The sequence below is a fragment of the Hippocampus comes genome, unplaced genomic scaffold (assembly GCF_001891065.2).
Source record: "Hippocampus comes isolate QL1 unplaced genomic scaffold, H_comes_QL1_v1.1 scaffold67, whole genome shotgun sequence".
NCBI lineage: Eukaryota > Metazoa > Chordata > Actinopteri > Syngnathiformes > Syngnathidae > Hippocampus > Hippocampus comes.
In genome coordinates, this window is record NW_017805221.1 from 374193 (window position 1) to 399435 (window position 25243).

The following is a 25243-nucleotide window of genomic DNA, read 5'->3' on the forward strand; positions in this document are numbered from 1 at the left end:
TCAAATTGTGATGCTCTGCTCAGACAAAAAAAAAAAAAAAAAAAGCCTGTCAGTGAAGAATGCAGACTTCCATTTGGGTTTTGATTTGATCCAAGTGATCCACTTTTCCCCAAAATGGCAGCTTCAAACCTGACTTGCAACTTTTTTTGTGTATCCTGTCAAACCAATTTCATGGTGATCGGTGGAACTGGGGTCACAGAATTAAAAAAAAAAAAAAAGAATCTATCTATCTATCTATCTATCTATAGATATAGATCTATAGATAGATATATCATTTGGGTGATTTGCCTGGTCAAAATGTACACGGCTCAAAATGGTTGACTTTGTGACTGAGACTTTTCTCATGTGCGCTTATGACAAACATGCCCACCCAATTTGGTGTTTATCGGTAAAATCTGATATCTGGAGCCCACTTTTTTTTTTCTCCCCCTCACTTTCCAGAAAATTTGACACAACCTTTTGCAAAAAGTGGTTGATTCGTATTTCCTGCATCCAGTTGAAAAAAAAAGAAGAAAAAAGAAATCTCCATCAGTGCACGAGATGCAGAAAAGAAGGGAGGGCCTGAACTCACTGATAACCATTGCAAATATCAACTTTTTTCAGAAGGGGCGGGGGAGACCAGTTCAGCTGAGCTTCATCCACGCGTCACTGAATTGGGAACTGGGCCAAGGAATGTGCGCTTTAAGCTCGGGTGCTGATGAACCCGGATATCCCACTGCCCCTCCCGTTCACCTCAAAATGTCAGAATGCAGCGTAATCCTATTTCTAGCCATGTAACCGCCCCCCCCGCCCCCCCAAAAAATAAAGACAGCTTCTCTCCCTGGGAGCGTGAACACGAAATGCTCTTTGTCAAGATCATCTTCCCCTTTAGGCTGGCGGAGAAAGCAGCATTTTCTCCGCAGTTGTGGGAACCTTGGGGGGTAGCGAGCAAAGGAAGAGCAGTTAAAGGCTCCGTTGAGAAAGGAGGCTTCCAACATGCATTTGCCAGCCTATTTGGCGCCCTATTAAATACCTGCAAGCTGCATCTTGATTCCCGTGTTCTAAGGGAGGAAAATGAAGCGCTTCATTCCAGCTTGCTGCCATCGCGACCGCAACGTCGGGGAGAAAAGCCTGCCGCTGTGAAGCTGAAAATTGCTTGGGAAAAGAACATTTTGCGCGGCACAACTTGGCTGCAATTCGAAAGCGCGGCGTAGCGGTGCGCCGACGTTTTATTTTGTGCGCCAGCAAGCGTGTGCGCTGCTCCAAACTCTCCGTTCGGACTGGAAGACAAATGGCTTGAAAGATGCTCTATGGCAAGTCATCAAACTTTGCCCCCATTCTCTGTCCACGTGCAATGAAGAAAACGTTGGTTCGGGCCCGCCACAAAAATGGACAAAATATGACTGCAACAGACAGCTAGGACTGTGGGAATAAAATAATAATAATTGGCACCGCCCCACCCACTATTGAGGACTTGCACACCGCAAGAACCAAGACAAGGGCACGGACAATCCGACCAGACCCTGCGCACCCTGCCCACCACCTCTTCCAGCTACTCCCCTCAGGTAAGCGCAATCAAACCATGCGCACCAAAACCAGCAGACATTCAAACATTCCCGCTCACCATTGACTTCCTAAACAGTGCCTGAAATCTATCGTGGCTCTTTGCAAATGTTGCACACCCCTGTGGCACAGTATTGCCACACTGATCATTGTAGCTCCGGCTCTCGACTTACATGAGCAATTGTCAATATTCCACAGCACCAGACGCTTTCAAGCGCTCAAGGACTTCCTGCATAATTGCGCACCCAAAGTTGTACCGCAATTACTGCAAAACCGTCATAGTATTATATCGCAGAGCCGTCATTGGGTGCGATGACTGCACAATGGTTCTCGCGCCGTACGGGACATCTTTCCATACAACTACGTCTTGTGTTTGTTTATCGTAGTTGCTTGTTATTGCAATACTCGTGTAGCCCACATACTTGGCCGATAAAGATGATTCTGATTCTGAATTAGTGTCAATCAAATGGGGCAGTATGGTTATTTCAAATTTTGTACCGTTTTAAATGATCCGTTTTTGCTCTTCTGATGACGACAATCCCCCTAACACTAAATGTAAACACTCCGAAACCATCAACCACTCGTGAAAATCGATGAACAGACGAATGAAGAACCATTTGCATATAATCGCATCCTTCGTCCCAGTGGACGGCTTGATGAAACGACGACCTTCATATGAGCCCATTTAATACAATTACAGGATTTAACATTCAAAAGAGGTCAGCATCATATGAAAATAAGGCCCCAGAGTGTTTCCTCATAGAAGCCTTTTTTTTCTTTCTTTTTTTCTTTTTTCGCTTTGAGAATTTCGCCAATTTAAAAGGCAAAAAAAATTTTCATTCACACACACGCGCACACACTCGCTTCATGAAAATGAAAGCTTGGATTGGTCGTGTGTGGTACAAGACATCATACCCAGTCAATGATAACACCGTCTCCCTTTACCAATCTGCCGACAAAGTCGAACGCTGTGGCCGAGCTCCGAATGCTGCACCTTTCTACTCTGCATGCATAGAAGCACCAACCGGGTACAAATTTGGCTTGACAAAAAACAAACATCCACGCTAATCTTCTCTTGGGTACGTCTTAAAACCGGATGCTGCAATCTTATGCTACGCGGTGTCCGAAGGATTATCAAGGAAAAAAAAAAAATGTTTGGTCTCTCTGATGGACATCCTGAAGGACACCCCAGCTGCAGGGGACATCGTCTGCAGCCATCATGCTCTATTAGCGTCGACACGAGAAGGTATTTGTTGGCCAATTGGCGCTGCGAGAACACCCCCTTCCCCGTGACACCCATTCATCCTTCCTGATTGTCACCTCCAAGAGAGACGTTGGGTGTTCCCATTGCAGCCCATTAGCTAATTGCGCTACGCCGAATATGACGACACCGATCAATCAGGCAGCGCAGTCTCGGCCGCTCGGGAACTGAGCTAATGTGTTTGTTTTCAACACGAGCGTACCCTATCTAGATTTGCCGCTCCACAAGGACTTTAACGCGAGCTAACATGTTGAATAATTAAACGGGGTTCATTCCTTATTTATTTCAATTGATCAGTTGGAGTGAGCTAACCTGCTATTTGCACATTTAAATAATGGCCGCGGTCGCTTGGTAAAATAGACACGCTCGATTGCGCCACTACTTTGATGTTCCGACGCCGTTCTGGCATTAGCGACACGTTGGTGCCCCCAGGTAAGAGTAACAAGAGTGTCCTCCGGCACTTTCAAGAACCAAACGGCAGATTTCCGACAGGTTTCCCAAGAGTTGGGAGTGAAGCAGTGGGCGCTCGAAGCGCTTTTCCTCACCCTAAAATGAATGCTGCCAGGCTACCGAGATAGCAACCTGATAATTAAAAGCTGCGTCAGCTCGACAAATACACCGTGCGCTGTGCTCTATGGAATCTGATCGCATTTGAAAAGAGAAATGGCCCAACGCCAGTAGGCAAAAAAACGGCTATGCTTTCAGCTAGCAGGATAGCAACTTCAGTACAGCAAGTGTTGAGGCAGATTGTTCGGGATTATTTCTCTGTCGTCAAAGACTATTTGAAATGAGAATGGATGAAATGCTCTCGATAGAAAAATCGTGACAACTGGATAGCTAGCAAGGCAGACAGACAGATGGAGTGGGATGGAAAAGAGAAGAGGTGCCGAGGGAGAGGGCGAACGACAAAGAAAGATAAACTAGAGAGGAGAGGCTGGAAAATGGCTAATGAGCGTCTGAGCGAGTGAGAATTGGACCGGATGAAAAGCGGCTTCGCAGACGTTATGTCCATTCGGTGCTGCCAAGGCTAACTTCTTTTGATTTTGTTTTGCGTGCGCATGTGAGAGATAACAAAAAAAAAAAGGTTTCAAGATATGAAAGCCTTGAATTGAAGCCAGACAGAATACAATGAACAGATGACCAGCTCATTCAAGTTTGGCTTTCATTGTCTTCATTAGGGTCACTTTATTTTCGCGTTCCTTCATTTGATCACAGCTTTCAATCATGTGTGATGTCATGGAGAAATCTTTCATTCTAAGCCACGCATACAACGAAATTAGGAGCGCTAATCCTCTAGTGAAGACAATAATGTTCAAATAAAAAAGCAATCAACAAAAATAAAAGGACATTATCGAGAATATGTAAGGCCACCTTAGTGGGATGTAGTTCTCGTTTTTTTTTTTTCTTTCTCCATCTGTTGTATGCGCTATTGTCATACGTCTTTCACATTGTTACATGCCGTTTTTCCCTTATCTAGTATTACACTTAGTTGTTATGAGCATCAAAATCATGAACAATCAAATAATTCATGTTTTGTATTGGCATTAGTAATAACTTTCCCTCCATCCGTTATCTGATCTACTTCTACACTAGAATTAATTCATTATGTCATCAAATACGTGAAAAAGGGTTCATGATTTAATTACATGTTTGAGTTATTTGAAGAATAAAATTGGAAATTCATCCATCAGAGCACCTACCAAATGACCAATCGTTAAATATTACGGCACGTATTGATCCCGGAAGTACCTATAAAATGCCACTAGGTGACAGTAACACATGATAAATTTGAATCCATTGTGACTTTGAGCGTGTTTTAGTGAGTTGGCAGTTTTATCCGGCCGTGTAATCACATTATTTGCGTTTGTCGCATCTTGACCTCCACTCGCCGTGCACAACAAATTGATATTCATTACGTGGCTAACGCCGACTGCTCGCGTCCTCCCCATCTGATATGCAGTCACATCGTGGAAATAAAGTGCAGGTTGAGTCTGTTTGTCTGAATGCGCATCCAAAACACTTTTGCCATCATTTCACAATGGCGACAAAGCACATTTGCAGATTTCCGCCGCAGTTGGTAGAACGCTAACATGCCAACACTTGTCACACTAGATAGCGATACTTACAACTCCAAGGAAAGATGTTAATACGTTTACATCATGCCCAGGAGTCGGGTAATACGTGATGTGAGAACGGAAGCTAAAGCTAACATGTTAATAGCTGGCATGCTAACCTAATAGTGCAGCAAGAGAGTAACCTGACCATAAAATGTGAGGCGGATTTGACATTGTGCCGTGTGTAGTGTACCACATAAAATGAAAATTGAGTTCGAGAAACATTGCACATCACGACTTGCGGTCTGAAACTTTTCGAAATGAGAACTCATCAAAATGAAAACACGCTAACCGTTGGTCCAGACTTCAAATCATAATAATGAGAATAACAATGGCAAACACCTCAGTTTGGCGTGCTCTTTACTCTCCCGACCAATTGTTTATGTGCATACTGGCCACTGCCCAAATGACAGAAACGTCTGGTGCTCCAGTCGCTATGGTGCTATGTGTTAGCATACCGACTGGTGTTAGCATTTGATCACCTCTCATTTCAAATTAAGGGCACGGCGGAATATCAAAATGTGAAAACATGTTTGCCAGGGTTTAATATAGGCTGACATTGCCAGACTGGGGGAACATCACTCCATTCACTTCCCCCCGGCTAGTGCTTAGAAAATCTTCAAATTGGAGAGCAGCGCCCACAATATGGAAGGTGCGAACTTCACAATGGCCTTCCTAGCTAACACTCGCGGCTGCAAAATTCACCGATTCGTGTTCAACAAAATGCAAACGTTGAGATTTTCTGTGATTTTTTTTTTTTGGGGGGGGGTGGGGTGTTGTATTACACTTTGTACAATAAACACCATTTAGTTCATGTCAACATGTCATGCTAACTTTGTTCATGTGGGGAACCTCATTCCTGTCCTTTGCCTAAATGTCAATGTTTGTTATTTCAGTTTAGTACTGGTCCCAATCCAAGACGTTCATTGGTCAGCATCACTCCTTCATGTACGTCCGTGCGTTGGCACTCTGAAGAGCATTAAGAGGAAAAGAGGCTACATCCACTGGATTCCGCTATATCGCGTACGGGTCCACATTTCCAATCCATTTCCATGAAAGGCGGCGGAGACTTTCCGTGGGCGCTTTCCCCATGAGCTCGTACGCAGCCGGAGCATGTGGTCGCTGTTAAAAATAGTCGACCCCTGGTGTGGGGGTGGGAGCAGCGAGAGTGGAGGGCTTGGGGGTGGGGGGTCTTTGCTGCAGGGAGATGCTCATTACGGTGCCTCGCTCACCTTCCGCCAGTCTTCAGGGATAATGAAGGCTTTTCTCGGTAACCTCACTCCATTCTTGCCCAACGTGTCCGTGTTGCAATGCAACAAACGGTATTTCAGTGTTTTTAATTGCTATATCGTTTATATCAACAAGAATCGAGACGCTATTTTGCTCAACCTGCCACCCTGAGGAACCTCACGCAATTTATTGAGCATGCTTCGGCATGTTGTAAATCTTTTATCTGAATTTCCAGCAATTTGTCTTTGTTCTGTCATTGTCAGTGCAATGTTGATGCATCGAGGCAAAATTTGGGGAACATCATCCAATTTCCATGAGTCCTTGTAGCTGTGTTTGCTATTTCATATTAGTGCAGTACCAGCCAAGTATTTTTTTCCATTTGTCTCTGGTGTCAGGTTATAAAGCAGGGCTGTCCAAACTTTTGGGTTTGAGGGCCGCATACAGAAAAATGGAAGGACGAAAGGGCCACTGTCAAATTTGTCAACACGCCAAAGTCGGTCAAGAAAGTATTTCGATATTCTTTGCATTGTCTCGTTCATTTCATCAGTTTTCTGTTCAAGGCGTCAAGGCAAATAGTTGGGGATATATTTTTTGGGAGGGTGGGGGGTGGCCAACAGCCCTCGATGTCACGGAATAGATCCAGCTCTGCACTTAACAGCAGCCGAATCTCCTGCATTGTAATTTGCATCCCAAATTGGAAGAAAATTATTTTTGCCTCTCAAATTGAATGATCTTGATTCACAGCAGTGTTTTGAAGATCAATTATGTGATTCTTTGAATCATAAATGGTTCATTTGTGTCTTGGAATACAGTATAGCGAAAAGTTCCACAGTCCACCTTTGGACACCCCTGCTATAAAGTACGTATATGGTATTTTGTACTTTTATTGTCAACATAATTTGGACCCTAGCGCTAACTTTGTCAGAAAGGGGAACCTCACTTCCTCCATTCCATACGTTTTTTTGGCATGTTATAAATGTTGTACAAGTCGTATTCGGTCGACTATTCCCGAAGCAGACATGCAGTATTGATGCTAACTTTGCCAGCCTGGGGAACCTCAATCCATTTTTTCACTTCCATCTCAAGTGTGATGCAACACAAGACAGACGTCAGTAAATCCAATTCACCTGACATATGCGGGTGAAAAAAAAAAAATTCATTTTCGGCAATCACACACACACACACACACACACACACACACACACACACACACACACACACACACACAAAAACTCATACTATACTGTCACACACTTCCCAGGAAGTCTTTTCATCTGTCAAACTTTGGACTGGAGGCGGGGGGAAAGGGGAAGCGGGAGTGGGTCTCGGCGGGATGGAGTGCAGCGGGATAACACCACCAGACATTTCTTCATCTTACCTCCTCTCCCGTCAGATAGTACGCCGACAGCAGCCCGCCGACGTAACGGATGTTCACCTCAAAGAGCGACGCTTCGCCGTTCTGTGGCAAGAGAGAGAGAGAGAAGGAGAGCGAGACAGCGTCACTTTCTCAGGCTTGTCAGCGTCGAGATGACAGCAAAGCATTAACATCGATGATCATTCATAATGTCATCAATCAAACCAACTTGTAGGCTTCCTTTGGTCGAAATGTGTATATTTAGAAAGCGATAGTCTGAGATTTGCCTTGCCGTGAAGTCAGCGAAGAAATGACAACAATGGAACCCCGGCAGCTCGCTCGAGACGCAAACTGACTGACATCAATCAACGCGGTGAGGGCATCAAGAGTAAAATATGAGCAAAATCTGGTCCGCGCGCACACATACACGCACACACGCAGACACGCACACAGACACACCCAAACACACACACCAACGTTATGTTTTGTTTTTTCTTCTAGATCTCATTTCCACAGAAAAGAAATTTGAATGGTCTTATGCTTTGTCATTTCTTGACATGACAAGTGGGCTACTAATTCAAATAAAGTCATCTCAATAATATTAATTCATGTCAACATTTTCTTTAAAAAAAAGTCAATAAAAACAAATTTCAGTCCGTAATGCTTTTAACTTTTTGATTTATCAACAATCTTTTTAAAAAAATAAATAACTAAAAAATTGTCTCCAGCTGTTATTACATTTATTTTGATTATGTATGTGCTGAATATAAAAAAAAAGGCCAAAATAGTTTTCTTATGTTTCAGTTATTCATACATTTATCTCGCATTTAATAGTTAAGGACCAAAATTAAAACAAAAACAGAGACATTTTCAAAAGCAATACAATTATCTACAATTATACAAATCTCAACTAAAGTATGAATGTTTTTTTTGTTGTTTTTGAAATGTACTTTATTCATGACGGCGGTCGATTGGTTAGCACGTCGGCCTCGTGGCTCCGGCCTTCCTGTGTGGGTTTGCATGTTCTCCCCGTGCCTGCGCGGGTTTTCTCCGGGTACTCCGCTTTTCTCCCACATTCCAAAAGACATGCACGGCACTTTGATTGGACGCAACGATGACAAAATGCTCGGAAAGCAGCAAATGATGTTGCGTGAGTGGCCACAAACACGGACGGGCTGGGGGGAAAAAAAACGGTCATGGTCTCACCGAGGTCAGGTCCAGGTCACTCCTGACCCACTCCTTGGCGTCCTCGTACTCGTCCAACAGTCCCATAATATAGAGCGTGTCCAGCGAGTCGATGATGGACGCTCCTCTCAGGCCACCTGGAAGCACAGCGGACAAATTGACAAAGTGTCGCCAAGCCGTGATTTAGAGCAGGCGGCTTCTCATTTCTTCATCGCGTGTCAGTACAGCATAAACTCGTATTTTATTCGATGTACACAACACGGACAGGTTGGAAAGTTTGGTCCGGAATGTGAGAAATTTGGCAAACATTGTAAAAACTGAATCTTGCAAATGTTTTATTTTTAAGAAACACCAAAGGGACGACAGGAATCGATGACTTGTTGTCGATGAACGGATCCGCCGTTGCAGCACGACAATACGAGCAACGCAATCACGGAAATGGTCATTTGACCTGATTTTGGAGCGGCTCCGGTTCACGCCACTTCTTTTTTCCACGTCCGGGTGATCGTTTGCTTATGAAGCACTTTGAGCCCCCCATGCGGCCAGAACAGACGACGTGTGGAAAATTCCAGATGAGGAGGAAACAAAAAAAAAAAAAAAAAAGCACAACCGTAAAGTGAAGAAGATTGATTGCGCGCCAGGACAGACGGAGCCGATCAATCCTTCAATGTTTGTTCTCGGGGCGCCCATGTGAGCCAAGAGCATGTTTCTTTTTCTTTTCCTTTCTTTCTGCGGCCTTCTGAGACAGACCTCGTCGTTGGGAAGACAGACTATCATTCGTTTCATGCACAACACCTCGAATGACCACCTGCTCGACGGCTGAGCGTAAAAATGCCGAAAAGCCGCGTCGGAGGTTGTCACCAGCGCGTACCTTAACACACACCCGCTGGACAAGGAGCCCCGAGGACTGACCCAGGCTCAGGAATGTCGCCTCTGCTTCGTTTACAAGCGCTGCACCAAACTGCACTCTGGTCACTTCCTTAAAAATGCGCCGCGCTGCACTGACGACCGCTGTGCTGTTTTAGATTCCGAAATGTCCACAACAATGAGTTTGCCGTTGCGGTTGGTCATCTTGGTGCGGATCCGACACGCACGTTAGCCGAGTCACGTGACGAAAGTCAGAAATCAGGTGAACTGTGATTGATTGTGCCCCGAGCACATGTGATGTCATTTTCAGTGGACAGCAAGTGGCAGTCCAAGGCAAAATGGCCGCCCCCGGAGAGGGCAGCTCAACTCGCATTTCCATGAAGCCAAGATGAATCAAAATGCCGCGTTTAGACTCGTGAAGGCGCAAGGAAGAAACTCAATCAATCAATCCAAAGGAATTCGTTCCAAATCATGTTCGAGAATTGTAGAAATGAAAAGATTGGGAAGAGCGCCCTTTCACCTTGGCGGAGGTTCCGAAAAGAGCCAGTCAAAATGTTGGTTGCAGTCTTCGACACACACGTCTTGTGTCCTGACTGCGCACGGGGAAGCGAATGAAGTGGCTGGGAATGTTCAAACGAAATCCGTCCTTTTGACGAGCTGCTGCAGCATCATCCAACGGATGCCTCGGCGAGCTAACTTGAGCGTTTCGGTGTTGCGGTGGATGCTAATTGCTGCGGATGCCCGGATTCACGGTCATCACGCCACCCCGTTGCCAGCGGTTACCGCCATCCAATTATCAATGGTGGGGGGGGCAACGGGCGTCTTGTTAGCGCTAATGCCGTCTGGCACCACGGGAGCGGGGTTAGCGCGTGGATGAGTCAGCGCGGCGGGGGCGGCGGCGACGACGAGCTGCTTGCTATTCAGGACACATCGGCGGCGCATTCGGCGGGCGGGTCATAATAATCAATCATATCAATCATTTTTAACAATTGTGAATATCGACTGGGAAAACTGAGTGAGAAGGAGAAATGTCAGGATCACCCCGCCCCCGGAAGGTGATCAATTGTTGTAAAGTGTCACTTCGCACCATCCCAAGAAGAAGGCGTTCCACACCGCTCGGTGCTCGGCTCAAACCGATGCCCCTTTCCACCCCCCCCAAAAAAAAAACACCTTGGAGTCGAGCCTTTTACATTGCATCATCCTTTGGCTTGATCTCCACTGGCACTTTTGACCGCAGCCACACAAGCAGTCGTTGAAAACAGTAGCGATCAAAACGTCTTGCGCACATGAACTAAATCAAAGGCTAATCCCGCATGCGAAACAGCCCAGACTTGATTGGAGCTGGCGTTCCAGACTCGGCGCACCTCAATCTAATCGGCTAATTTGGCGCCCGGGGAAAAAGTGTGTGTCAGGCGAGTGTGTCAGGACGGCTGATATGACAGCCTCTCAGATGAGATTACACCGTGTTATCGAGCGCTCGCATCCTGCCCGCCATCCGTAAGCCTCCCGCGCATCGATCAAACACGCTCTCCGGCGGCGATGGTCAGCGTGCTTCTGATACTTTGTCGAGCCGCAAACTCTGACAGGAGGTAAAAGCCGGAAGATCTGATTAGGCTGAAAAGACAAACAAAAGACAGCAGCGAGCCTTCAGAGGAGCCGAGACGGGAGCTTGACCTTCACTTGACTCACAACGCAGAAAGTGACACCTTGGACGCCGCCTTTGTTTTCATTTTCACACCCAGCTCACGCTAAAAGTGCCAAATATTTGTCATCGTAGCCTCGAGGAAAGAAGAAAACTTGCCCGCCGCGCCGCTCGGCGTCACACGAAGCCAATGGCAGCGGGGCAAGCGCTTTGTTTGATTGCGGCGTCGCCCTCCTTCCTTCCCAGAGCGCTTGGGGGCAGTTGGGATCACTCACGACCCGCCTACAATCAGCAAACTTCGCAAGCGTGGCCCGGACCGCCGAGCGAGGTGCCAAAGTTGCCCCGAGCCTCGCGAATCCATTTCACGCATCTTTGCCCTGTATTTCTGCCACCCCACCCCCTTCGTTTTCCCCCGCGGGGGGCGCCCGGGTGGGAACAGCGATGCCGGCAAAACATGACGCAGGGCATTAAAGGGAAGGCGCTTGACAAACGACGGGACGGCCGAGGTCTTTACTTCGGGAATCCGACACCTTAGCGCGCGGCGGGTGCGCAGCGAGCGGCTCGACGAAGGCGATTCTCAGAGAAACACGTCGGCTTTTATGGAGATGAGCGGATATTTGCCTGTGAAGGCACAGCTCAATGTGACTAAGCGTCAAGGCCGCGGCGCACTGACGCAACTCGAAATCAAGCTGAGTTTATTAATAGTCGTCCCAAAGCGCCGGCGTCTTAAGCGCTTGGCGGGATACGTTGGCGACGAAAGCTGCCAAACGGCGATGACGCCGGCACGTCTCAGGTCGTCGTGACGTCAGCGCCGAGAGCCCCCCGTGATCAGATGACGCCAACGCGGGATGCGAGGCCATCGGGGGGGGACAACATCAAGCGCTTTGCGTCCATCTGACCCTCCGCCTCGTCGACATGCGCCTGTCGCAGAAGCCTGACTTTAAAATGGAGCCCAATCCGCGGGTAATCCGGCAGCTCGGTCATACATGGAGCGACGCGATTTTCATCATCTTGGCGATAATCCCTTGGCAGAGGCTTGACGACGGGCCTGCGTTCCCCCCGAGGGGGGCTCGCTGTAATCCCCGTAAGAAAGAGGACACGTTTGGTGGCGGTGATAACGACAGGCGGCGCCACACTTGTGCGCTTTTAGCTTGATACCTTGTTGCCAATTTTTCCTATGAAAGGAGCAAAGCACAATTGAAGACGTTTGACAGGGACGGCCGCTGACAGAGCAAAGTCCTCTTTTATGAAACCGATCCAGCCGCGTCGTCTCCTTTCCTGTCACCTAATGTCCTCTTCCCTTATACTCTGTCATATCCGAATCGAACCGTACTGCGTTGGACGCTGCCGCCTACCATCGTGTCCGATCCGATTCCGTCCCATTGTACCCTCTCAACTAGTCTTGTCTCGGGGCCTACTTGGCTCTGTCCTACCGAGTTGGCATCTATTGTGTCCTGTTGGTGTCTTGTCTATTCTATCATGTGCTATCGTATACCCGGCTCCCGGTCGATTGCGATCGACGTATTGGGCACCCCTGCCTTAAAAACGGAGGTGATTCGCTGACTATCTTAGCGCTCAGCGCCGTTGTTTGCGCGTGAGCGGTAAATTCAGTCATCTGATTGGATTCTGAGGCAAGCTGCGAAGCGTTTTTGAGCTTTTTGAGCTTACGGCGCAGACGGACGCCAGCGCGAGCCGACCGGACACGCTCCGGTATAAATCATTGCTCGCTATGTGTGAATCATTATTCCAATCATCATCCAGATTTTCACATCCGTCCCATAAAAAAATGCCAAGCCAGCACTTCCCACTTGACGACTTGAAGAAGAGGCGATGTGGCTGAACTCCCTGTGGGGCGCGCGTGCACACCAGAGCTATTTGTCAGCTAAATGCTGCTTGCTGCGGAGACAGATGATCTCTGGCGCGTCATGACGGGGAGCCCGCGGGATGTAAAAACGGATGGCCCGGAGATGAGGAGCGGGCATACGGTAACGAGCCTCTCGCTCCGCCAGCGCACTGTCATGCGACAGGCTGCCGCGATGGGCACCATTTGGGAGGCCCTCCCCTTCAAGCTGCTGGCGAGAGACGCTCGCCGCTCCCTTGCCGTCCTCGCCCTTGTGAAACTTTCGGTTCTCCGTTGAATCTCGCACATCTTTTTAACTCATTCAGTACCCTAAACAAACCCCCCAAAAAAGTGTTTTTACACGGTTAAGGCATTTGTGATCAGTGCCAATTTTCAAGCAGATTTTCCAAATGGGTGCCTCTGAGGGTTTCAAGTCATTTCTTTTCTGTGGCTCTGATCAACTCAGCAAAAAAAAAACAAAAAAAACCCAGAAGACATGCTTTTCAGTGCTGTCAATTCTGTTCATTTCCACTTTTACAACCATTTTCAAAAATGATGTGTTGCTCTTTGCTTCGTGCGATAAACACCACTTTGAGACTCTTGTGGGAATAAAAAAAAAAAGGTCTTTTTCTCAGTCTTTTGCCCCCCCCCCCCCCTCCAAAGATGTGTTCTCAGTGTTCGAATGGAAACGATCTTGGCTTTCAGATGCATTTTCAGTTTACGATAGATGAGGTGTAATGAGCTCGGCTATAAAAGGCGGCGGGGAAAAAAAAAAAGAAGCCGGCAATCAGAGTCAGCTCATGCTGCGCGCCGCCAGAACGACGCTCCCGTCCGTGGCAGAGCGCCGACGGTATCGCTGTCCAAACTACCGCCCGGCATCCATTTTTTTCAGCCGCCCGCTCGCGACGTGACAAAATCAAATAAAATTGAAAAGATAGTCTAAAATGACATTTGACATGGGCCCGCACGGTGAGTTCAAAAAGGAGAAGTTGGGCAGAGCGGGGGTGGGGTGGGGCATGACAGTCCAACCTCATTTCAACGTATCCCTTTAAGTCCCGATTTCACGTCCTTCATTTTCCATTTGCCGATTTGGCTTCCAACAAACACCCTTAGAACGCGCCGGCTGTATTTCGGACGATGAGATGGTGATGATGATGATGATCAATGGAAAGACACTCCAAATACAAGCCAACAGTTCAAAATAGGACAGCTTGAAAAATGACAAAATGCTCATCTCAAGACCGCCGTGGTGGAGATGAGCCTCGTATTATTTTCTCGTTTCCCAAAATCTTGTCGAGGAAAATTTCCTTGTTCTGTTGGCAGATCATTTGTGCCATTTGAAGTATTATTTTGCTGATTCCAACGTATTTTTTTTCCCTTCAAATTTACACTGGACACTTTGCGGTGTTAATTAAACGGAGGTGGTGGCCAAGACGCGGCTGATTCAAATTCAACGGCACTAATAAACTAACCACCAGGGGGTGCTGGAACCGCACAGAAGGCAAATAAGATCTGAACGTGGCTTTGAAACATCGACCGCGATATCGTGGCAATTTGAAGATGGCCATCTTGCCGCTCTGGTTCCATCCATGAAATATTGCCATCCTGCAAATTTCGCACCTGTGGCAACCGAGGCTCCACCCAACGCTCCGCTGCCAACCGTCCTCCTCCCCCGAGCGCAAATCAACATTTAATACGCTACAACGAGAAAGCAGATTCCCATTTGTCTGCGTCTTCCGACTTTGCTCCGAGGGAAGATAATCGGGTTGAGCCCAGAGCGCTACAACATAAAGCGACGCCAAGATGAAGTCGTGCGAGACGACGACAAGGGTTGAGGCCCGGCTGGCTGCGGCGAACATGTCGTCTTTTGCTCTTTTGTGGCACCAATGTTGGTGCCGTCTTTTTATCGGCGTCATCGACAACCTACCGACGCTCCGCGTGGGATCCGGTCACGCCTCGTGCGGCTTTACTCTTGAGGATGACGTGACAGCAGCCAATTTCATACCTGGCTCGGCGCAAGGGCCAACCCCCCCCTCCACGCCAACCCGTGAACTCCTGCCGTTTTTTGGGATGTTGCATTGACGCCCTTTTGCGGGATCTGTCGCTGGCTTTTAGGGGACTCGACAAGAAGCGGGAAAGTATCCAAACGTTTTGATGGTGGGCGGATGCACTTGCAGTGCCGGTCGACGAAGGCGGCTAGGAATCAGAAGCGGAACCTGTGGCTGAGATCTTCATGACTAGAACGACCTTCTTGGTGCTTCAGACTTTTTTGTTTGGAGGTGTTTACCAAAATGATATTTTTCAGTGTTTCGACAACTCTGGTCACCACGGGTTTTCCAGCCGCTCCGTGAAGACGTGTTTTTCCATTTTTCGATCCCAATTTGAAATGAGGGCATTTAAAAACAATACTTTTTCCTCTTTTTTTTGGGGGGGGGTATTATTTTCAGTTTTAATTCAAAGGCTAGCATCTATCAGTTTTGATTGTACAGTATTTTCTTTCTTGGAATTGCTGTTACGTGGTTTCTTTGGGGAATCAGGGCCAATCTTTGTGATTGAAAACATTGAGAGAAAAACATTCTACCTTGAGAAGAAAATCATTTCAAAAAAGCTGAAAAAACAAAGACTTACCAAACATGTTGCCAATATGCCCGTTCTTCGTTAAAGGCCGAAGCTCATTCTTGCCCCAGGCATACTGCTTGTAGTTGTCCCAGGCAAACTTCATCATCTGCAAAACAAAGCCACACACACACACACACACACACACACACACACACACACACACACACACACACACAGGACAAGCGCAGCAGTCAGTGGCTTGATGGAGCGCACATGTAATTAAATTTGTCGAGCTCCAGGCGACTGGAATGATAGTTTATTGATCGGCGCGGCAGAGGACAAGCGCGCAATTATGCCGCCTTCCGAAATAAAGCGGGGCCGACCTTCACCCGCCAGCCGTGACAAACGTCACCGGAAATCACGAGGTGAAAGGCGACATTCGCGCAAAGATGGGCCGAGACTTTTTGCGACATCTTCAAAACCGATGACGCCAACCCTCTAAACAGCCCGATAGCAACGAGACCCTGGAGTGGATTAACCGCCATCGGGTCTGGCAAAAATACCGCCATCTTGGTGCCCATCAGACTGGACCGGAGCCCGGACCATCCGAGTTGCTTAGCAGAGAGTCACGCGTCAAACACGGCACGGTGAGACTTCAAACTGGATTTGAAACCATTTGCCCATGATCTGAAGGAAACTTGTAACAACAAATAATCAGCGCAATGCTTGCTCTCCTTTCTTTTTCCTCATCACACAAACTGACAAAGCCGCTGCGATGAAAGCGCCGCCTCCTCACCTCATCCGCGGGAGATGCCGGATGGGGACCAAAGAACTTAAGTGCGCGTGACGGCGTGCCGAGACCAAATCGCGCCTCACCCGATCAAAGAACGTCACGTCATTGCGCTCTTCTTATTGCCCGGCCTGTCTTCGAGCCTTCCGTCGGCTCCGCCAACACAAAGCGGCAAAAAAAGGGACTGCAAACAAAGCTCCTCCTTTCTTTCAAGGTCACCAGCGACAGCGCATCTGAAGACTGACGCGGCAGTTTCAAACCATACGAGGCATAATACCAACGCTGATTGTTTTGTGACGGTTGACGTTCGCAGCGGAGGTGGCGAACGTCAAATGGTGGAGTCCATTCGCACTGGACTGAAGTCATACTGACACTTGTGGAGAAAAATAAAAGTCATGGATTCATCCGTCCATTTTCCGATCCGCTTTGTCCTCCGGAGGGTCGCGGGCATGCCGAAGCCTGTCCCAGCCGTCTTCGGGCAGTTGGCGGGGGACACGCTGAACCGGTCGCCAGCCAATCGCAGGGCGCACAGAGACGAACAATCATCCGCGCTCACACTCACACCGCGGGACAATTTAGAGGGTTGCAATTCCCCTCCACCTCTGCACTGTGAGGCCGACGTGCGAAACCGGTCGACTGCTGTGCCGCCATAATGGATTTTTTTTGTTTTGTTTTCCAGGTTTGAGATTTTTGGAGGGCCAGCAGCTTCCGCATCGGCCATTTATCATTTTTGGAGCCGACAACGTCAAACAGTTGTGGTAAACGACGCCGAGGATGGTGAACGTCCGTCCCGCTTCTCCGAATCTGGTGCATCGTCGTCGTAAATGCCGCCCGGTTCGCATTCTGCCTTGTAAACACGCAAGCTGTCAATCTATCCGAAGCCTTTCCCTCTTCTGAATTTCTGTGATGTTGTCAACTGGAAAAAAAAGTCCCGAGCCGATTTTGACAAGGTGCAGCCCGGTTTACTCAGCAGTCAATTTGGAATCGATCTTGACAGTTAAAGTCTGGGTCGGTCGAGAGCAGTCGCAAGGGACGCCAATCGCTTCGGATTGGTCGGAGCCGACAACGTCTTGATTTTTCTCCTAAATAAAGCCACGGATGGGGCCGGGAATATCTTTTCCCTCTCGCCACCGCAGCATAACCATTGACGGCGAGGGCGGGTCAGGATGGGCACGACCCACCCGGAGGCCAGCCGGCAGCGCTGCGTTCAAGCCTTCAATTCTGCTGCTGTAGATTGCAGATTTCCCCAGTGTGCGACAAATCAAGGTTTTCTTATCTTATCTTATCTTTTGCTCAGCGGGACATCGATCTAGCAGTCATCCGCCGAAGGGATTGGTTGCTCATTGATCCAGATGGCAGTCTGACTTGGACATTCCGAGTGGCAATCTATCCCAGAGCCGTGAGAAAAGATCAGACTTTTCCGTTTTGGTGACACCAAACGTCATTGACTATGAAAACACACGCCGAACGACTCCGATGAAATGCTGACCAATTCGCATGAAGTGTTCCATCTCGTACCTCTCCATTTCGATCCATCGTTGAATTCAAAACATGAGAAACAGCTCAGAGAGGAGAGCGGGGACAGTTTTGGTATTCCGCAGGCGTGGCTCGTCTCCGGTCAAGGTGAGCCGAGACGAGACGCGGCGGGCGGGCGGGCGCGTTGATCTCGGCCAAAGTCAGCGTGGATCCCGCGTTGCATTTTAAGAAACATCACAGCCACACTGGCGGAAAATTGTCATCTCCGACTGGCCAACTTGGCCAACGTTCATCCTGGCGCGCCTTCGCCTTTGACAAAGAATCCATGTTGCCTTTGTGCCGCAACCCAACAGTTCTTGCGATCCGACGGCAACACTCTCGATGGTGAAATATTCCCAAGAGGAAGCCCGTTCGCTTCGAATGTGGGAAATGCAACAAACAACAACAACAGGCCTTGATGCATTTCACGGCTTTTGCTGCTCTCCCGGCCTGGACGATTCACATTCTCTGCTCCTCACTAATAACCGAAGCAATCAGTGCGGGAATCGCTGCTGCTCGACAGGCCAAGTCGACGTGACGCTGACCGCTGAGCTCCAACACTCTCGCTCGCACACTCCCGGGAGAGCCACATGACTACACTCACTGGGCATTTTTCTCCACAACTAATTAACACGCCTCTCGGTTGGGTTGCTTACTGCCAAATGAAGGAGTTGATCAGCGTACATACATTATCTGCATACAACATACATACATACATTATATCGGTCTATCGCTCTAGATGGATCGATAGACAGAGAGACAGACTGATAGATAGATCTCCATACATAAATACAAATTAATTATTCAAAAATCATCAACTGTGATTTTCTGGATTTTTGTTTTATATTCTGTCCCTCATAGTCGAAGAGTACATTTTATAAAAAAAAGTTACATCTACCTGCTTTATAAGTGGGAAAACTTCAAAAATCGGCAGTGTATCAATTACTTGTTCTCTCCACTGTGTGTGTGTGTGTGTGTATTTTTTTCACCTCATTACCTCGCTCATTTGGCCTTTTTATATTTCAAGAAAAATAACAATACAAATGAGCGGGCACATAAATCAGCCAATCAGTTTGTAGGAGGTTCAAGGCATCGCTTTGCAAAAGGAACACGAGCGTTCCATCGAGGCGTTGACCGCCAGGGTCATCTTGTAGCACCGGAGCGAGGTGGGCCACATGAATATTTCGAACGCCCCTCATAACACTTCCTGACACATTCTATAACGCGCTTGTTATGCTTGCTTCGAGCCAGGCTGCCCCCCCCCCCTCTCTTTTATCCGAGGGCGGACGGCGAGCCCATAAATCACACGGCGGTCCCGTCAAAATCGCGCCGCTGGAAGGAAACAATCGGCTTGGTCCGACTCTTACGGCTGCCGGCGCAGCCGCCCCCGTTGCCTTTCCAGCCCCGGACCGAACGCGACTTGCTATTTCCTACCCGATCGAACCACAACAGCGTCCGTCGCGCGGGTCTCTGAAGGCAATTCTGACTCGGCACCACCCTGCAGTAAATTCGCCGGTCCAAATCTTATCGCACCTGCTGGCCCCTTTCAGTCTTTCAAAACCACTCAGCGGCGATGACGCGGCGTCCCGAAGCGATGCGCTCACTCTTTGCTGCCTTTGCTCAGATAGATGATATCCGCCCCCCCACCCCTCCCCCATCCCTTCATCTGTCTCGCTACATGACAGATAGTGATCGAGAGATGGAGAGAGATACAAATACAAAGAGCGAGAGAGAAAGGTAGAGAAAGATAGAGGGAGAGACAGAGAAAGAGAGGGAGAAAGATCAAGAGACAGACAAGAGATCGAGTGATCGACAGAGAGACAGAGTTTGAATTGATTGTCATCTTCCAGAAAATTCCTGAAAGTGGTCTCGTCACACTCCATTCTAACGAGTCCTGCTAGCAACGTAGCAGCAGTGGCTAACGGCGGCCAAGCCAGAGACGCAAGTGGGGCCATTCGGGATGTGGGGCCACATTGAAATCTGGCTTGCCCTGCCACTGGAAGGTCCCCCTTGAAATGCAAGCGAGGTCATGGACGACGAAGAGAGTGCTCCGACTGACTCTTTCGCATCGCTGTCGTGAGGGCCGTGCCCACGCGAAAGCTGCAATCACTAAATGGTGGCGCTTCACCACCTGCAAGGCCGCTGATCGGGGCTTATGCAGGTTTCGTACCAAGCCCGACGCTAGCATCGGGTGGAAACGTGGATCAGGTCGTCACAAGGAGTTGCTTTCTCAACAAAGCGTTCCGTCTTGTTCAAAAGGAAAAAAAAAAACAACAGCCAAAACTCAAAAGTCGAATTGAATAACGGAGTCAGCCGCATGCACAGGGAAGCAGAAATATCCTCTTGGAGGACACCTTCGTCTTCCATTTATTCTCACCTTCAGACAGCATGAATATAAAACGACGAGATTACGTTGCTTTTTATTTTGTTGTTGTTGTTGTTGTGAGCTGTGTGGACTCAGGTGGAAGAAACTTTCCTGAAATTTCCTTTTTCTCACAATGAGGTGGCAGAGGACATCAGTCATCCTGTCAGCGCTCTTTGACAGCACCGTTCCTTCACTTTAATGAAACTCGCGAGTCCAAAGTCGGGGAAAAGAGACCTTTTTTTTTTTTTTTTATGGACTCTCCTCCCTTGTTTGTCGACAAAGTTTGCACGGAGTGAAGCGGGCGTCAATCAAATTCCACAGCATCTTGATTCCGCTCGCACACAGTCGATTTGTTCGAGATAAACTCAAACAACGGCGCCAACGTCATTCCATGTTTTTATTTTCCTAATGAGAGGATCGCCATCATCATAGACCAAGCCAATGCATGATCGGCTGCTAATTCGGCGCGCCCGATGCTGAAACTTTGTTGAGGCGAGCCTTCCATTGAAGCTCATCACGCCAGGCAAATCTCGCCGACACCGCAAGAGCACGAGCAGGGCCGCTGTAAAATGATCGCAGCTTTTCGGGCATTGGCTTTTTGTCTGCCGAGTTCCCCGAGACGCTCAATCCGTTCGGCATCTCGGAAAAGCTTCCCGTGCATGAGATTCAATCCATTTTAGCCCCTAAAATGCATCCTGGGAGCGGCGCCGAATGAGTTGGGAGATTGCTTTCTCGGGCGAGGCCATGAAAGAACATTCAGAGAGACGAGCAGAGGACGGGACGATCTGCCACGCCATTTTTCTTTTTACACGACGATTGTTTGAGTGTTTCTGCTTTGTCCTCCTCCCTGTACCGCATTTCCTTTGCACTCGGGATTCCTCCGACATTCCTATCTCGGCTACAATCGCCTTCCACCTTGTTTAATCTTGTGTCTGTCGATTTCCTCGATAAGCCTTCCGCTATAAATAACAAAATACCTCTCAAGGGGTCAAAACGGGGGAAGATGGCGCTCAAAAGTTTCATTCAGCTTTCGTCTTCTGAGGAGTTTGTGCAAGTTGGGAGTGGAGGTCGAGGAGACAGAGAGAGAGAGAGAAATGTTCCTTTCTTTTAACTGCCATTCATTTCCCATTCAACGCCTTTGTAAATCACAATTCTGGTCTAAAAATGTCATGAGAATTTGTGAATGTACTTGAATGAAGTGGCCTGTGAATGCATCGAGCCAGCGTTGGCCCCTAAAATCAATAAGTATCATGTGAGCTCGAGACTCCGTCATAGGGCTTCCTTTCCGAGGCGTGTGCCGGGGCGGCCTCGTGCGTGCGTGCTTATCAGCTGCCATCGCGGGGTCGAGAGGCGACCCGGCGGGCCACGCGCCCGCGGCTACGGCGCGACTCACCGACTGCGTATCGATCGCGGCTGAGAATCCCGGCCTAATCCAGTGTTCAATCAGCCTGCCGTGCATGTTTTTGGAATGCGGGAGGAAAGCAGAGTACCCGGACAAAACCCGCGCGGGCACGAGGAGAACATGCAAACTCCGCACAGGGAGGCCGGAGCCGGAATCGAATCCCGCGCCTCTGCACTGTGAGGTTGACGCGCTAACCGCTCGCCCGGATCCGGATTCAAATTGTGAAAAAGTAAATGGCGCCTTTGTAGCGGCATAACAACGCTTGATCGGGGTGACGTCTTAACGGGTAACTTCAGAACGGCAAGCGCATCCATCACTCGCTGCTTGGTGAGCACACACAAAACTTCACGCGCAGATACAAATCTCTCATTAAGCAGTCGTTGGAATTGCAGGCGGGTTTTAGTTGCGGCGTGTGTTGTTTGCGGCCTTGGCGACACGGGTGACGGAACAGTTTTCGCAGCACATTTCTCATGCTTGCTGTTGAAAAAACAAAAAAAACGATAAAGATAAAGAAGAGAGAGGGAGAGGTTGTTGGGCGCTGCTTCAGAAACACGCACAAACACAGAGGTGCCGGGGGGGGGGGGATCTCCAATACAAGAAACATTTTTCAGCCTGCAGAAGTGTCCTTGGCGAGATGATGACAGAGGCTTCATCCTCACCCTAAAGCGACGGCAAAACTCAATGAGGAAGAAACATCACCAGGAAGGAGGAGGGCCGGCCGGCCGGCCATGTTTTTTCAGCTCGACAACGAGCGACGTTTCGGGGCCCAAGCAGCACGCAAACCAGACGGGGCGGGCTTATTGTAAGTCCGGCCGGGATTCCGCATTCTTTGACGGACGCTCTTCTTCTGCGTCGACAATTTGTTTCCACGCGTGGTGACACGAGCCCATGTGGAAAACGTTTCACGACAAAGCTTTGGGGCCAAGATTTTCGCCTCATGTTTTTGGCAACGGCGTTGATTCAGGTGGAATTCTCATCATGTCACGGCAAGAAATAATCCACATTGAAATAAATCCGTTGTGCGCACGCTCGCATCCGGCCGCGTACGAAAGCACGACGTACATTCGTGCATTCACGCCGTCTCCGGAAATTCATGCTAACCGCCACCTTGCATCAAAGAAAGCCGCTCAGCGCTCGAAATGAAGCCGACAGATTCTATCGGGGTTGATCGTTGACTCGATTAAAGTGACATTCCCACGCCCCAACCTTCTGCGCCCACACACTGACTTTCAAAGACGTGCAGCGGCGCCAGTTTGCATATGAAACACACGCAATGAATACAGAGCAGCGTTCCTGGCGTGTTCGGGGCGACTACTGGGAAGAAAGATGGCGCGCTGTGGGCTCGCCATCGAGGCAAATGTGACCGTTTAGTGGCGAGCGATGTCGTCTTAAAAACCCTCGCGATCACGTGGACAGCGCGAGCGGCTCCATCCTCCGCCGCGGTTAGCAAGCGCCTCGGGCGCGCATCGCGCCGACCCCGCAGCGTCGTAAAGGCCGGCGAGTCAATCAATGTCTTACACGCGCAACGCGTTTCACGCCTTCGGCGCTCGCTGCCGCGGCCTGCGGCGCGCACGCGCGCTCGCCTTTTACGGCCGGCCAGCGGGAAGCCCCGAGCTGAAGGGCTTCTTAAAGCGTCAACGTATCGCCTCCGTCACCGCGGGAGGTGGCGGCTGTCACCTCGGCCGCTTGAGATCGCCTGCTAGGTGGTCATAAAAGAGGAAGGAAGCCCGAGCGGCTCAGCGGCTTGTCAAATCACATTTGGTCGATCACGGCGGCAAAAGAATACTCTTTTTGCTCGTGCCTAGCTTTGTGCGCCTTGCTGCAATCAAACCGGAGCCTTGCTTGCTTTACATGTGATGAGTCATCAAGGTTTTCATAAGATTAGCACAGGCCAACTGCACACAAGGTTCAAATGTGGTACCAATGGAACAAAATCTCAGACGATTTCGTTTTGGAAGGACCGCTGGTGCTGGTGGCCACTGAAAAGGCGACTTCAAACCAAAATGGCAGACTTGCGCTTTCTGGAATGGGCTCTTGAAATGATTTAGCAGCGTGCTATCAAATGTCGCGTTGCTGTGAAGCCAAATTGACTGAGTGACTTTGAGCGTCTTGTGGCGTTCGTTTTTCCATTTTATGTGACACCCAATGATGAAAACTCAAAATGGAATGCTTTTTTTTTTTTGGAGCCCCGAAAAGGGAGCCGGAGGTCACAGCTGACCGACTTGCGTCATCGATGCACAGCTACAGGGGGGTTGCCACGGTAACCGCACCAGCGAGAGATTGTGAGCCAGAGCGGTCCCAATTGGAGACTTCACTGAGTGGATTAAAAGAAATCTGGTGGCAGGCAGCTGTTCGGTTGTGTTCAGTTGTTTTTTTTCTCTCCAGTACATGGAATGATATGAATTTTCATTATTTTAAGGTCCAGTTCATTCCGTTCTAATCACATGATGTTTAAGTAAAAAAATAAAATCCTGTAATTCTCTTATTTACAAAAAAAAAGGTAAATTCCAAATTAGTATTTGTATTTTTCGTATAAGTATCCGTTTTGAGCCAATGCCAGCCTTAAAATGAAGGCATCAGGTACTTCCGGAGGCCGCAGATACCAGCCACTGAAACTGAAGGCAAAAACGCGTGACCGACTGTGCCTCCTATCCTGCGGCCGTTTAGCAATGAGCACTCAAAGAACTCTTGTACCGGTCTCGGTCTGGCGATTGCTTTTGGAGAAGCTTTTTCATTCTGAGCAATTCCTGGAAATTGGAGAGATTTTTTTGTTGCAACGTTGCAACCTGATGGAGAGAAAACCGACGCGTTTCTCCCCGCACCGACTTGATGGACGTCTGAAGCTGGGCGTCGGCGTTCTTTGCATATCAAACACATGCGGTGAATACCGAGGCGAGCGATTCGGATTTATGACCTGCGGCAGCGCGCTGCTTTTTACCGCTCCAGTTATTCCACCTTTGGGAGAGACGAACGGGCGCCGAGATGACAGTCACGTCATTCAATCGCCGCATCGATTTTCCCCCTTTCGGTACACGCGCACGGCCTTCTCCCTCGCTGCCCAGCTATATGATGAGCACACGAGCCAATGGCAGGTTTTTTTCGATCTCGTCCTGTGACACAGCTGACACGTACTGTCGTGCGGCCAAAATATGCAGCCCACCCACCGGGGCGATCCCATGACGGATTGAATCGTTTCCCGATCGACGCCGCATTATTTCCGCCCTCATCGGTCAGGGCGGCCGACCGAGGACGGCAAGCGGCTTCGCGACTCATCGGAACACAAAAGCAGGCCATCGATCCGTTCCGTCGCCTGCGTGAGGTGGCGAGAAATAAAAAAAATAAAAAAAAAACAGAAGCTCGGATGTTCACGAGGAACCTCAGCGGTGCAACGGAGGAGGCCGGCGGGATGCTTTTTGTGTTTGCTCTTGCCATCCCGCGCCAGCCCGCAAAGTCCATTCATCAGCGGGCCGCCCCGTTGGGTGACGTTAACGCGCTGCCAAAATCCTCCAAAAGACAAACGTGAACGGGACAAGGTCGAGACGATGACTCTGCTTTGGCACGAGTCAAGGCTTGGCAG

The 25243-nt window shown here is 48.9% G+C and overlaps 1 protein-coding gene across 1 annotated transcript in view; it reads right to left on the minus strand.

Moving 5' to 3' along the window:
- Positions 1-25243, minus strand: part of LOC109515390 (mannosyl-oligosaccharide 1,2-alpha-mannosidase IA) — a 68446-nt gene that overhangs the window by 13149 nt on the left and 30054 nt on the right. Inside the window, exons 2-4 of the mRNA XM_019869153.1 lie at positions 15664-15760; positions 8708-8823; positions 7526-7606 (exon numbers count right to left, since the gene is read on the minus strand). Coding sequence (XP_019724712.1) covers positions 7526-7606; positions 8708-8823; positions 15664-15760 — 294 coding nt within the window. The remainder of the gene's footprint in view (positions 1-7525; positions 7607-8707; positions 8824-15663; positions 15761-25243) is intronic.